Here is a 16,330-nt window from a genome sequence, read left to right on the forward strand (position 1 = left end):
CCTCGGTAGAAGCTGCTAGAGGAGCAGCGGTGACAGGACAACCAGAAGGGGGCTCTGAAAAGAGTTTTCTATCGCATTTGCACAACATCCAAATCACATAATGTTCTATTTCACAGAATGTATTGTGGACCTTACATGGCGTATGCTTTATTCTCTTTATAGTGTTATTTGAAGAGAAGTTTTACCCTTGGGCCTACAATTATAGAGCAGCAATTGACATAACCCACTGCCATCGAGTCGATTCCAAAATGAGTTTCTAAGACTGTAAATCTTAGAGAGTAGATACTCTCTTCTTTCTCCCGCAGAGTGGCTAGTGGGTTTGAACCTTCAGCATTGCCATTCACAGGCCAACACATACTCTCCATCACCACCAGGCATCCCCAGAGAAGACATGCAGAGAAAATAATGGCGAGGACTGGCACAGAACCATGCAGCGTGTCCTGTTGTGCAGTGTTGCTTTGGATCAAAAGCAACCTAGAGGCGCCTTACCAATGGCAAGCTCCCCATGCTGCCCCCTAGGGGTATACAATGGAGGAGCACGGCTGGTAAGAGCTGGGCAGGAGACTGAAAGAATACCAAAAAAGGAGTGGAGAGATTGTCGTGCAAGGGCATGTGAAGTACGGCTTTAATGCCTAGGAGGAGTTGACACAAGATATGAAAAGAGTGCTCAACATTTCAAGGCCACAGCAACACGAGAGCGTGCCGTTTCCTTGAGGGAGAAAATCAGAAAACGTCTGCCAGAGAAATTTTACCTTTCCTTCTTTGATCTTGGTTCCAATGATGTGTCGTCTCTGCTGAATGATCTCAATGAGAAGATCACACTCTTCCATCAGCTTGGCTTCTTGACGCGATGCATTCACCTACAGCACAGAGTCAATGGTAAGTGTTAACCTGGCTCTTATTTTTAGTTAAAAGCTGGTGTTTTAGCTTGGTCTGGCAGGGCTTCTAGGAAGCCCTGGTGGCACAGTGGCTCTGAGTTGGGCTGTAAACTGAAAGGTCAGCACTTCGAACCACCAGCCACTCCAAGGGAGGAAGACAGGGCTCCCTATACGAGTCAGCAGTTACAGTTTGGGAAACTGATGGGGCAGTTCTACCCTGTCCTATAAAGGTCACTATGAAACAGCATTGATGCGATGGCAGGGCATTTGAGTAAGTATGTTTCTAGCAATCTCTAAAAAGAGGTTTTAGATGTGGGCTCTTTTCCCCTCATAGCCAAGGATGGCAAATCCATGGCTTACATGCTCACTTTTCTCTCTTGCATTTCATTATTATGAAATGATAGTAGGCTTTTGCTCTGAGTCAGCCTCAGAATCTTTCTTAACACAGTATGCATTACCAGTTAGACAGAAATTAGTACTTAGAATCAAACTGAGATGCCATTTCTGTTTCTAGACTTTGAAAGTATTATGTCATATTTGGGCCATAAAACTAACTTTTAAAAATAAAAAGTTAAAATAAAATATTAATTTTCATTAGCAGATAGTTTACTGACATTTATTTTGGGGCAAAAGTTCCAAAATCAAAGTCGCAAGGTGGCATCATAGTCTTTTAATATTTATTTTAAAACTAGGCATTAATTTTGTATTTAATCCCTTTTTAAAAATTAAACAAGGCAGTGGATGGTGTAAGCTATGAAAATAATAATCATGTATAATTTTTTATCAATGCATCACAAGGGTGGGAGAGTGAGGGTAAGGAGGGAAAAAAGAGGAGCTGATACCAAGGGCTCAAATAGAAAGAAAATGTTTTGAAAATGATGGTAACATATGTGCAAATGTGCTTGATACAATTGATGTATGGATTGTTTTGAGTTGTAAGAACCCCCAACAAAATGATTTATTATTTAAAAATAATAATTTTTAAAAATCAAATAAGGAATAGGTTGAATGAGTGGTCTTATTAATCTTAGGGCATACTGGTGGTGCAACTGTTAACCACTCAGCTGCTAACCAAAAGGTTGGCAGTTTGAAACTACCAATTGGCTTTGAGAGAAGACTTCACTGTCTACTCTAGTAAAGGTTATAGCATACAACATCCAACGTGGTAAGTCTACTCTGTTACATTGAGAGGGAATTCACTCCACAGCACCCAACAACAAGAGCATACTTGTGAAAGACCAAGGTTCCACAATGTAAACAAACCATTCTCCTGGCAAGGTGGGTCACAATCAAATGGCTTGTGTTTGAAGGTTTGAGACTCATTGTATGCAAGGGAGGAGCACAATGAGCTCATTCTTGGCAACTGGGCTTGGGAAATACTCTGTGCTCACAGTTTCTTCCTCCACAGTTTCCTCCTCCAGATGAGACTGAAGTGCTTGTTCACAGAGACCCTGATTTCACCCTTGTGGGAGATGGAGATAGCATCCAAGAGTGGTATTCTTTTTTTTTTTGCCCTCAGTCATTCTTTTATTTTTTCATTTTTTACATTTTATTAGGGACTCACACAACTCTTATCTCAATCCGTACATATACATATATCAATTGTATAAAGCACATCCATACATTCCCCGCCCCAATCATTCTCAAGGCATTTGCTCTCCACTTAAGCCCTTTGCATCAGGTCTTCTTTTTTTCCCCCTCCCTCATGTGCCCTTGGTAATTTATACATCGTTATTTTGTCATATCTGGCCCTATCCGGAGTCTCCCTCCCCCCCCCTTCTCTGCCGTCCCTCTCCCAGGGAGGAGGTCACACGTGGACCCCTGTAATCAAGAGTGGTATTCTTGTAGAGGGAGAATGACACTGGTCGCTCTAGCATGTCCCAGGGAACAGAAATGCTCATGTCCAGCCTCAGATGTAGACAGGCGTTGTTTCATTCTCTATGGATGAGAACTGGAAGTAGGGTCCTGCATTCAAAATAACAGTCTACCCATGGCCGCTCCAAGAAACCATTTGATGTTTCCAGAAGCTACAGTATGCCTGGAGTTTTGCACCCAGTGGTCATAAGATGCAACATCCACGAACTGAGATGGCAGTAGTAACCACAGGCAGTAGAATTTGTGCTGATGCCTGATGCGAGTGTCGCACACAGAGCGATTTGCTAAGGGTTTCTTCCATGAGCAAAGGGGGGCAGGAGAGGGGGAGAGCATGCATTGATTGATGAGAACAGAAGGTGACAATCAGAGCGAGTGTTTTAAGGAACTTGATCATGGGGCTCATTTGCTCTTACCATTACTCTTATGTCCTCATTTCTAGTTCCCCTGAGGTCTCCTCAAATGAAGTCAGCCAGCCGATAAAATATTTACTTGAAACACCACTACTCTCAATATACTTATTTTTTTCTACTTTATTACCTCAAACTAAATGAAAATAACCGATCATGATTGAGCCATGAAAAGGATGGCATGAAGTTGATAACTAGGATACACTCCGGTGGAACTCCACTGCCATTGTGTTGATTCTTCCAGTGACCCTATGGAGGATTTCCGAGATGGGAAATATGTATCGGAACCAACCATTTCATTTTTTCCCCCAAGGAACAGTTGATAGGCTTGAACTACTAACTTTGTGGTTAGCAAAGGAACCCACGGCACCAACAGAGCTCCATATTATGGTGGAAGAAGTCACATTTCTGAAAAGTGTCACGCTAGCCTGGAGAAGTATGGACTCCAATGAACCCTAATGGGTAGAATGTACTTGAGCATACATTCAAGGTCCATGGGATATGATAGAAGCTGGGCCAAGGCGAGGTTCTTGGACTATAGAGTATAATGAAATATCTCGAAGACTTAGCACCATATCTGACAATAAACAGGCATTCAAAATATATTTATTGAAGGGATGGGTGATGAAAATAATCTTGCAGAACACTTTGTTCTAATAACTTAGCATTCTGTGATGCTCACCTTCCCGATACCATCGCTGAAGAAAAAAATGGATGCATAAGCAAATGTGGTGAGGAAAACTGATGGTGCCAAGCTATCAAAAGACATACTGTTTGGGATATTAAAGGCTTGAAGATAAACAAGTGACCATCTGCCTGAGAAGCAACAAAGTCCACGTGGAGGAAGCACACCAGCCTGTGTAGTCATGAGGTATTTATACAATCAGGCATCAAAGACCCAGAACAAAACCTCGTATCATTGTGAATGAGGGGGAGTACAAAGTGGAGACCCAAAGACCATCTGTAGACAATTGGACATCCCCTTACAGCAGGGTCACAAGGAATAGACAAGCCAGTCAGGGTGCAGTATAACACCATTGAAACATACAACTTTCCTCTAGTTCTTTAATGCTCCCCCCCCCCACTATTATCCCAATTTTACCTTACAAATCCAGTTAGACTGACTAAATGAGCATATACACAGGTACACATAAGAGCTGGAACCACAGGGAATCCAGGACAGATAAAGCCCTCAAGACCATTGATGAGAGTAGTGATACCAGGAGGGTAAGGGTAACGTGGTAGGAGAAAGGGGGAACTGATCATGATGATCTACAAATCACCTCCTCTCAGGGGGCCAGACAACTGAAAAGTGGGTGAAGGGAGATATCTGTCAGTATAAGACATGAAAATATAATAATAATTGATAAATTATCAAGGGTTCATGAGTGAAGGAGGGTGAGGGAGGAAGGGGGGAAATGAGGAGCTGCTACCAAGGACGCAATAGAAAGCAAATGTTTTGAGAATGATGAGGGCAACAAATGTACCAATGTGCTAGTCACAATGGATGGATGGATGGATGCATTGTGATAAGAGTAAGACCCTCCAATAAAATGATTTTTTTTAAAAAGAAAGAAAATATACTTGCAAGAAGTAACAGGGTAAAATATAATAAATCAAGCTACTTTCATGATATAGTGCACATGCAGGTAATGGACATATTGATTCTTTAGGAAGATATAAGAATAAAATTAGGTCCTCAGTGGCTATTCACAATTGGTTTCTGGCTGTCTTAAAAAAAACTTTATTGCGATAAATTTCACATGCCATAAAAACAGACACATCTAAAAATATAATTTAAAAAGCACAGATGCATCTAAAGTTGTGGGCTTTTTATTCATAGAATGGTGAAACCCTCACCGCATTGTAAGTTTAGAACATTTTATTTTTAATATTCCCAAACACTCCACCTCATGAGCATTCCCATGTCTTCCAATAGCCCTGTGATAGTTAAATTTGTGTGTAAACTTGCCTGGGCCTTGATTTTCAGTGATTTGGCAGTTAAGTAATTATGTAATCTGGCAGGTGTGCACAATATAACTATTCCCCATTTTGTGATCTGATATCATGCAGTCACTTCCACGATGAAATCTGTTCTCAGTATCCAATTCGTTGAAATGCAGTTACCTCGGGTTTGTGGCCTGTGTGCAATGTGCATACAGGTTTTCTGGCTTTTCTGCTTGCTCTGGATCCTGCACCTGGCTCATCATAATTTGACCTCTCACTCTTGGGACTCCAGCCATCAGTCTGCCAAATTGCCTGCTGATCTTGGGTTTATTAGACTCGTCAGCTACATGAAGCTGAAGAAGCCTCCAGGCTGACATCTGACTCATAGACTTGGGATTTGTGCCCCTCTACAACCATGTGAGCCATTTTCTTGAGATGTCTCTAAATTTATATATCAGGGGACTACAGAGTTTGTGGAAAAACAAATGAAAAGATAACTGATTATTTTCTACAAATTTTTGAAGCTTCCTTTCACACATATAAGCGCCACTGGTTATGCTTTTCTATGGTGCCCAGCCTAAAAAAAACCCCAACCCTAGGCAACCACGGATCTGCATTCTATTGCTGTGGGTTTGTCTGTTTTAGACATTTCAATACATGGAATCATCCATGATGTGGTGTTTTGTGACTAGTTTCTTTCTCTCAGCATAAGGTTTGCAAGTTTCATCTATGAGTATATTACTATTATTACTATTTCAACTTTGTTTTTGTTGTGGAATAATAATAATCAAAGGACTGTATCACAGTGTGCTTAATCTTTCATCCATTTACAGACATTTGGGTTATGTCAATTCTTAAAATATTATAAGTAATGCTACTATGAACATTTGCATACAAGTTTTGTGAGTGTGTGTGTGTGTATATATATAAGTTTTCCTTTCTCTTGATTATATACCAGGAGCCCTAGTGGCATAGTAGTTACAAGTTGAGCTGCTAACTGCAAGGTCAGTAGTTTGAAACCACCAGCTACTTGACAGGACAAAGACTTGGCTTTCTGCTCCCATAATGAGTTAGTCTCAGGAATTCACAAGGGCAGTTCTATGCTCTCTTACAGGGTTATTATGAGTTGGCATTGAATTAATGGCAGTGAGGTGGTTTGTTTGTTTTTTCCAATATACCTAGGGGTGGAATTGCTGGGTCATTTTTGAACTCGAGGTTTCACATTTTTGAGGAACTGCCTGTTTTCCAAAGTGGCTGCACCTTTTTCTATTCCCATCAATAATATGTGAGGGTGATAATTTCTCCCCAGTCTCATGAATACTTGTTAGTATAGCCTGTGCTTATTTTATTATTGTCATTTGCAGTGCAAATGGTTGACATATTCAGCTGCTAACTACAAGGTTGACAATTCAAGTCCATCCAGATCTACCTTGGAAGGAAAATTGGGTGATCTGTTTAAAAACTCGATGGAGTAGAGTTCTCCTGTGACACACATGGGACCACGGTGCGTCCCAGTAGAATTTATGGCAATTGGTTATAGAAATGAAGTGCTTTCTCGGTGTGGTTTTGCTTTGCATTTTCTGGATGACTGATGATGAGCATCTTTTCCCATACTTGTTGGTCATTGGTGTATCTTCTTTGGGGAACTTTCCATTCCGTTTTTTTTTTTTTGCTTATTTATTCGTTGAGTTGTTAGTAAACAATGTGGAGACCACATCTGACTTCATCTAGGTTCAGTACAGAGAAGGAGACTCCACTTCTACACCAGCTCAAGGCCAATCGCCATAGGCAGAGGTCAGACAAGCCTCCACGTTTCATCTTTCTTTACCCTATTCTGACATTACTCATTCCTCCCACAACACGCTACTTTTTGCTGGGTTCAATAATTCATTGCAATGGCCACACAGAACTCATAGATAATACTAATGGTGGGGGTTTATTAGGGATGTTAACAGGTTACCACAAGTCAGGATCATAAAACAATAGCTAAGTCTCTCTCTCACATCCCCAGCCTCTCGGCCACATAGTCCTGTGGCCTCTGCCATGGCTGGAAAGGCAGCCACCTGCTCTGCTTCATAGTCTTGTGGTCTCTAGTTTCTGCACTGTGGCTCCTCAGCTCTGGTGCATCTGTCATAGCCTCTGTGCCTGCACTACTTCAGGCTGGGAGAAATCTAGAACGTGCTCTGCTGGGGATCTTGTTCCCTGATGATCCTGGAAATTCACTCCCTGTTTCTAAGATACTTCTCTTAGACACCAGGGAATGCCAATCCAATTGGATCAATCCTATCTAGTCGTGTTTCCCATACCCTACTTGCAAACTGCCACCGCATCTTTTGCTGTGAATTATAGACAGAAGAGCCATATTAAAAAATCTCATTTTCCCATGGATTATCTTCTTATTGATGAGGGGTCTTTATACATTCCGGATACAATCTCCTTATTTTATATATAATCTGCAAATATTTTCTCCCTTCAATGTGAGGTGTTCCCCACCCACCATTTTATTGATGATGTCCTTTGGATTACAGGCATTTTTAACTTGATGAAATTCAATTTATCTATTTTTTCTACTGCCTCTTGTACTTTTGGTATTTTATTTGAGAACCCAGCCCCTCAGTCAAGGTTCCAAAGATGAGTTTTATAGTTTTAGCTCTGGCATTTATTTATGTTTATCATTCATTTTGAGTTAACTATTGTGTATGGGGTGAGGAAAGGTTTCACTTTCATTCTGTTGCACGTGGAGAGTCTGTTGTATACGAGACTTTATTTTTGTTTGTTTTAATCTCTTTTCATCATTCAATTATCTTAGCATCTTTGTTGAAAATCCGTTGACCATAATGTGAGGTACTCACATTTGATCTGGTCATCAATACATATCACGTTCTTAAAGCTTTTCTGGTTTTGATTGCGCCAGAAGAGATCTCGCTGGTGATTCCATAGAGTGTGGCATGGAATAACAACTCCACCCAGATGATGTACCGGGGAAGCCATGGAATATCTCATTTCCAAGGTTTCCTCTTTTTCAAAAGGAGATGATTAGTACTTGCTCTCTCAGCCATGCGGGCTGATCGTAGTGAATAAGTGAAATAATATCTGGAAAGCACTCTAATATTATGAGGCAAATGACAGGCCTATGGTCCAATTGTCTGAATTGAAAAGTAGTTTTATTAATAAATAATAAATAAATAAATAATAAAACTACTTTTGGATCCTTTTCATTCTCAAAATCATTGGGAAATGGTAAGAAGAAATGCTGCCCCATTGCTATCATAACTTAAGTAAGATTCCGTTTCATCTAAATTCTGAGTATTTGATTTTTAGGACGGATGAGTTTACTTTCAAATAAATTGACAAAAACCTACATTGTTGAGCCAAATATATTTTGAGAAAGCCGGTGCCATTCCCACCATCATCTCAACATGTCAATTCCCAGAAAGTTGGGAACATGAGCTGTTCATTTTAGGCCAAGTAGTTTCCCTTGATCTTTCCAAGACTCCAGACTTGACTTTGCTTTGAAATGAGGAAAGGGAATCTCTTTGGATTTTGGTGACGTTTCCCAATGTTAGGACAGCCGGAATTCTTGCCTTGCAAACGATCCCGGAAACCTAAGGACACTGCGCTGTGTTTCAAAAATGACTCTAGTACAGAGGAGTTCCGCCCCCGCCCCCCACTGTTTTGTTTCAGATGCCACTGGAAAAAAAGTCGTGATCTGACTGGACTTCGTTCCTCACATATGGGCTATACATGCAAAGATGGCCGGGTTGCTCGGTCCCTTCCCGTGTGTTCAGGTGTTTCTGATTCCCAAGTGCAGTTTGCGCACTAGCTGCTCCTGGTTATGATTTGAACTTTTGTTTCGAATTCCCATCTTTGGATTTGGGAGTCCTGGCGGTTGATGGAAATGCTTTGGGGAGGGGGGAGTCCATCTAAAGAGGAGAAACCAAGCCAGTTGCCGCTGAGTCCATTCAAATTCATGTGTGTGAGGTGAGAGTGAACTGTGTGCTGCAGAGAGCTTTCACTGATCGGGTTACACAGATGGGGTTTTCGGATGCAGATGGTCAGGACATTCTTCAAAGCCATCTCTATATGCCATGGCTAACACCCAGGCTCTTTACTGTACCTTTCAAGCCAATCTCACTGCTATTGAGTCAATTCTGACTCATGGCGACCCTGTAGGACAGGGTAGACCTGCCCCTGTGGGTCTCCGAGACTGTCGCTCTTTACAGGAATAGAAAGCTGCGTCTTTCTCCCGAGGAGCAGCTGGCTGGTGGGTTCGAACTGTCGAGTTTGCAGATCACAGCCCAGCAGGGCTCCTCAACACACCAACATTTCCATTCGCGGCTGTTTGCACCACGTAGGGACGTATCTCACAAATCACCTATTTACTTACAGTCCGATGCAGCCAGGATCGTATGAAGTATTTTATGGTCAGAGAGGGGAAGGGGCTGAACAAGACATTACAAGAATAAATCCATGGCTGCATGGAGCTGCTGACCCACTCTTGCCTATTTTGTGGAGAATCGGGGTGCTTTCCATTGGCAGACGAAGTCCTTCGAATCCCTTACTGTCTGAAGTGAGAGCAAGTAAAGAGTCAAAGAATGAAGCGAGCGCAAAACTACTCAGTTCTTGATCTCAGTCCCAGAGATCACGTTCATCAACCAGGGCCGCTCTGCAGCAGGTCCACCTTCCCAGACGACAAGCACATTTCAGCCCCATGTGAGTTGCCACTGGGCCCATAGTTTCTAGAAACAGCAGTTACCCTGAACCATCCCCCAGCTTAGTTAACGATGAAATGAATAGGTTAGCTATTTTCTCCTGAGCACTTGGTTTGCAACGGCCAATAAAATGCCACCACCCCCCTTAAGGCTTACAGTATAATAGTTTTACGATATATAGTGTTTCGGGAAAGGGTAGGGTAACACATATATATTTTTTTATGTCACATACATCTAAACATTAAAGGGATTTAATTACAAACATACACTAAAGAGCGGATGACGTGTCTGTGAAACGTTCTTTAGCAGTCTGTCAATGGTTTCTCCATATGACTTCTAAAAACGGACTCTTTTCATTTGACGTGTATTCAACCACAAAATGAGAGGTACAGCGCATAGGATAAACAGCATTCCATTTCAGACACGCTTGGGCTGGAAACCGTTAGCACGATTCACAGAACACTTCGAAGGGCATCTCAGCAGAGGACAGCATCGTGTCCTTGTTTTGCAGCCCTTGTTGAAAGGAATCGGCCATCTCCAACTTTTTGCAAAGAAAACCTTCTCCAGATTTTCTGAATAAAACCTTTTCCCTTAGATCATGAAAAGGCTACACTGACTTGATAGATGACTTCCAATTCATATCCAGAGGGAAAATGAGAGTGGGTTTGGCCAGGATAACCCCAGTGCTTTGCACAGAGGAAATTTTATTTCAGGATGTGGAAAGGAGTGGGGCGCCCACATCCACAATTCCAGAGGCCGACACGCACTTGGAATTCCACGAGAATGGTGCCCTCTGAAATTGTGTGACCCAGAGGCTGACCGCCACACTATCTTCCCACAGGGAAATGTCCCTTGTAGTTTACAACTCTGAACCTCACTATCCTTGAAATGACTACCAATGCGATTGGGAGTTTCAAAGACAACTGTCACCTGTACGAACTGACCTAGCATTGGCCCTCAGAGTGAAAGCCAAGCGGTGCATTCTACAGAGACTTCAATGTAACGGCGAGGAAGGGGAAAGTCTTTCTTACAGGATGTTATATTGATGTTGTTCTTTAGACTCCAAAGCCACCCCCCTCTATTAATCGTCTCGTTGTTCGTTGCTGTCATGTTGTTGTCCCACGCACAGCAGAATAAAAGGTTGCCCAGGCCTGCGCCATCTGCTGGAGTCCACTGTGCCAGTCACTATGCATACTGAGTGCCACTCACCCTCTGATCACTATGTTCTGTGGTGATCCAAAGCGTTTTGATTGGCTGATTCATGGAAGTTGATCAACAGGCATTTCTTCTTAGTCTGGAAGCTCCACTGAAACCTGTCTACCAGGAGAGGCTCTGCTTGTATCTGAAGGGTGGTAGAGCTTTCCACTATCACAGGAAGGCACAAGTCACCACTGTCTGACAAACTAGCAGACAGGAGTCACTATGGAGAATTGTCAAATAGGTTGTGACTCATTGCCTTTCCAAGAAGAGCAGAACACTGCCCCGTCTTGCACCATCCCCACTCTTGGCGCTATGTTTGAGCCTATCTGTGCCACTATTCATAGGAACTTGGCATTTTGAGTCTACATCCACATTTGAAAGCCGCTGTGGTATTATAAAATGTGCCACAATCAGGCCACCTCTGTGAAAACAGAACAGCATTGGAGGATTTAATCCCAATCTGCCCAGAGCGTGGGCAACTGCAGCCCACCAGAGTGCTGGCTAACAGCGCTGGCCAAGAAGACCAGGGCACGGGGTCAACTTGTTTGCAAACGTCCACCCGCCCATGTGGATAAGGACCAAGTGCGAGGAGGAATATGGCAATCCAAGGTAGCTGTGATGAGCATTACAGACCCTGGGGGCAGAAGTCGGACCGAGCTTCCAGAAGAAACAATGAAGAAGACTCCTATACTCATGTCTGTATATAAAACTGTGCCAAGGAGAACTGACTAACAGCAGACTCAATTACTGTGATTCACCTAATCTGTTTTCATGTAATCTGTACACCGAGACTCTCTCGCCAAAGTCAGATATTTGTGGGCCTCCTTCAAGGGAATGGGAGCCGAGGAGTACGGCCAAGTTCACAGAGTCCTTGTTTTCGGAGGAGTAACCAGAGTGAAGGACAGTATTTTTAACATTGAAGCTGTTCATAAAGTGCTTTTGGTGGGAGTAATAGTCACGAGGATCAAAGGTATGGACAATGTCGACCAAGGCCTTTACTGCGGCAAGACAGGGTCAAAAGTGAGCTGGCCCTGTTGACAGATGGATTGATTATTCAGACCAAACATAAGCCCCAGAACCTCTGACAAATCCTCTCTTCTTGAGGCTTTCCAAGATTCTTAAGCTTTGAATGTTGAATAAGGCAGCAAGATATTTAAAAGGGGCAACATACTGTGCTGAAATGGGCAATAGTTTGTTAGTTTGTCTGTTTTCCCTGAGAAATGAACCACGGTTGTAACAGTACAATATGCGGCCCAGTAAAAATACCACTGCTCTTGAAGACACCGAAAGCCTTGCAGGAGCGGGCGCAAACATAAGCACGGTTGTGAGGACAGCCCGGGACTCCGGGGTCCAGGGGTCGCTGTAAATCGGAACTGACAACCACTCCACGTCTCGGCGCAGTTCCTCCTTTGCCGAAGGAGGCACATGCCCGCTTTGGCTGGGTAGACCATCAATTCTCAACTAGGGGATGGGTGTGCTCGCTAGTGGACTTTGGACAAAGTCGGAAGACCATGTTGGTGGTTACCGTTGGGGGGAATCTACTGGCATCTAGGAAGTAGAGGACTGGGGTACAACTCCATGACTCGCAGCGTTCGTGTTGGATGGCTAAAGGCTGAGAAAGTCCGTGGGCTGACACACTGGAGGTTGAGAAGAGAGAGTGTTGACCAAAACACTGCCTTGCAGTCGATTCTTACTCATAGCAACCGTTAGGGGGCAGCGTAGAACTGCTCCGAAGGTCTCCCGAGACTGTATGTCTACAGAAGCAGACAGCCTCATCTTTCTTTCTCAGACCCACTGATGGGGCTGAACCGCTGACTTCCAAGTCCACAATCTTTCTTCTCTGCCAGGGCCCCCCCAAAAGCAGCCCAATGCCGACACCACCACAGTAATGACTCAATAAGCAGTAACTATTGCTATTGTGAGGCGACAATGTGAAATCAACTGGGCCTAGTTGTGTTCCAGTAAAGGTTTATGTATAACATCAAGCAACGAGCTAGATTTAGCCTGATTCCTCCCCATTCATTCCCCACTGCCACTGTGGACTCCAACTCAGAGTGACCCTACTGGAGAGAGGAGAACTGTCCTACAGGGGGCACGAGGCGATGGAGCTTCACAGAGCACAGAGCCCCCCTCACCTTTCAACCTCAGGGCAGTGCGGTGCTTAATCCACTGTGCCACCAGAGCTCCTCTTTTGGAGGTTCTAGCACAGAGGATTCTGGACAACGAAGTCAACAAATTGCAGGAGGAGAACATACATTTCCTTTCTCTGAAAATATGTCCTCACTTGCATACCTCCAACCAAAAAAATATCTCTAAAACACCTCGTAGGTGCTTGATAAATACTACAAATGCTCTCTTCCTTTGAGGCATGCAGAGTTGTAATACTGAATTAACAGGGCTTTCCGCTGAAACGTGATAATTTACTTGCAAAATTGTGTTTTCCATTCCCCATAAGGCCTACAGTTAACTACAGTTAATATTGCTCCACCGAGATTGGATGTTTCTCCGGGGTCTGCTCATCTGCCAGCAAACTACACTCTTAGCATGAAAACTATAGACTTCTCTTTTTATAGTTTATGTAATTCCAAAATGAAGTGACCGAATGGAAGGGGTAGCTCATAATTCAGTAGAACACTGTAACTCCTCCCTTCCTCTCATCAATTACACATTTTTAGAAAACCAACGTGCCACACCTTTCCGTTTGGGCTGGAACATAAACCATGGGTGGGGGGTGGGGGCGGTCCAGTTAAATTGCCATGAGTATTTGTCTCCATTGAGTCTTTTTCGTAGTTTCTGAAAAGTGCTACTCTCAATTAAGTGACTTGTGACAAACACATTTCACAAGAATTGGCCTTTTGATGCTGTGCTTAGTGGGTACAAAATTAGTACCTAGTTTTCTGAATAAGTGCCAGATTGGGGGTTGGTGGGTTGGCCACACAGATATGATGCTTCTGAAAAGAGAAATTATTGCTGGTGAAAAGAGGAACAGTCTCCTGAGTGACCAGGTATGACTCAATGAGATCACATTTCTCATTAAGTGACATTCCTTTTTTGGTTGTTGTGTCATTGTTGCTGAAGAATGATGACCTGGTAAAATACAAGGTTGAACCTTTAGTCCAATTTATGTAACTAAGGCATAGATGTCATCCATTTGCCTGCAAAGCTCTAAAAACTTATTTATTTTATTCCTTCTGGTGAGTGCAATATAGTTCAGTATATCACTGATAAACTTGAACTTGGAAGTACCACAATAGAAACTGGTCAGCTGTTGAAACGGTCTCTTTCTGAAGCTCCCATGAGTGAGTTCTAGGAAATATCTTGCCTGGATGTTGTCACCAAAGAATCCTGGCAGAGGCCGGTAGACTGAGTTTGAAACAGCTTAGGTAGCCAGTTTTCAAGATGCAAATTTAGTCAAGTACCATGGTAGATAGGAGAGCTAAGAGAACTGGAACATGTGAGTTAATGGCCAAAGGGAGTGGTGTCATCATTCCATTTTAGAAGTTGCGTTCCCCCTGAATCCAGGGAAGACGCTTCCAATTTATTACCAGGAAGGCTAAAAAAGGGAGTGGGGAAGGTAGGAAGCCAGGTGTGGGGGCCTTATCCAGACCACTGTGGACAAGTCGAGGTAAATCCCACTGAAGAAGAACTCAAGGAAATCGCTTAGAACCCTCCAGTGATGACAAAGAAGCATGCATGGGGCCTATCTACTATCTCCCATCAGCCACTGGGTCAATGTTGTGGAGGGTGGATGGGTATGAACACCACTCTGGAAGTAGTCGGTGCCTGGGCCTGAGGAGAGCTCTGGGGGCCTAGTGGTTCCTCAATGGGCTGTTAACCACAAAGTCAGCAGTTCGAAACCACCAGCTGCATGAAGGGAAAATGGCAAGGCTTTCTACTCCCGTAAAGATTTACTGTCTTGGAAAAGTACAGAGGCAGTTCTACCCTGTCCTATAGGGCCTCTGTGAGTTGGAATGCACTCTATAGAAGTGAGTTTTTGGTTTGGGGATGGAGAGCAAAGATTGCCCCCAGCTAAAGTCTTGGCTCCTTGTACCTGGAAGCATTCCAAGTTAGGGGCACAGGAGAGTGAGAGCCTAATGTTACAGGCAAGGTTAGGGGGAGCTCCTATAGCTCCAGGGAGTATCTGAAGTAAGTCTCCATGCTGATGAAGCCTCCAAAGAATTCCCTTGAACCAATGATCAGGCATGTGAAGGGTCTTGCCCTCAGACAGAGTGCACTGGAAAGTGGGCTAGTGTAGACATAGATAAAAAATTTAGCATATTATTATTCATTTTCCTTTGGGACCCACTTTTAATTTGTTCTTGTTTCCCTTACGGTCTGAGAATTGAGGTTTTTCTGTGTTATATTTTGGTGTCACCATTATGATTTAGTATGAATTTCTTAATATGAAATAAAGGGAAAATAAATCTATAGAGACAATAACTAGATTAATAGTTCCTTCAGGTTATGATGGGAGTGGGGAGGTGAGGAAGTAACAGGGAGCTAATAATGGGTACAAGAATGAAGAAAATGTTCTTAAATTGATTGTGGTATGATTACACATCTTTTAAAAATCATTTTATTGGGGTCTCCTACAACTCTTATCACAATCCATTCATATATCCATTATATGTTGAGCACATTTGTTGCCAGCATCATTCTCAAAACATTTGCTTTCTACTTGAGCCCTGGGTATCAGCTCCTCATTTCCCCCTGCTACCCCCTCCCTCCTCCCTCATGAACCCTTGATAACTTATAAATTATTATTTTATCACATCTTATACTGTCAAAAGTTTCCCTTCACCCACTTCCCTGCTGTATGTCCCCCAGAGAGGAGGTTATATGTAGATCCTTATAATCAGTTCCCCCTTTCTACCCTACCTTCCCTCTACCCTCCGGTGCCACCACTCTCACCACTGATCCTGATGGGATCATCTGTCCTGGATTCCCAATGTTTCCGGTTCCTATCTGTACCAGTGTACATCCTCTGGTCTAGCTGGATTTGTAAGGTGGAATTGGGATCATGATAGTGGGGGTGGGGGGGCATTAAAGAACTAGAGGAAGGTTGTATGTTATATCGTTGCTACCCTGTACTCTGACTGACTGATCTCCTCCCCTCACAACCCTTCTGTAAAGGGATGTCCAGTTGTCTACAGATGGACTTTGGGTCTCCCCTCCCCCTCATTCACAATGATATGTTTTTTTTTGTTCTTTGATGCCTGATACCTGATCCTTTACAGGCTGGTGTGCTTCTTCTATGTGGACGTTGTTGCTTCTGAGCTAGATGGCTGCTTGTTTATCTTCAAGTTTTTAA

The 16,330-nt window shown here is 43.2% G+C and overlaps 1 protein-coding gene across 3 annotated transcripts in view; it reads right to left on the minus strand.

The window, feature by feature from the left end:
- The window catches only part of MID1 (midline 1), a 388,602-nt gene that overhangs the window by 40,080 nt on the left and 332,192 nt on the right, over positions 1 to 16,330 (minus strand). For all 3 annotated transcript variants that reach the window (XM_075539462.1, XM_075539463.1, XM_075539464.1), the window contains one exon: positions 753 to 860. In XM_075539462.1, the coding sequence (XP_075395577.1) occupies positions 753 to 860 (108 nt within the window). The remainder of the gene's footprint in view (positions 1 to 752; positions 861 to 16,330) is intronic.

This window comes from Tenrec ecaudatus, chromosome X, assembly GCF_050624435.1.
Source record: "Tenrec ecaudatus isolate mTenEca1 chromosome X, mTenEca1.hap1, whole genome shotgun sequence".
Lineage (NCBI taxonomy): Eukaryota > Metazoa > Chordata > Mammalia > Afrosoricida > Tenrecidae > Tenrec > Tenrec ecaudatus.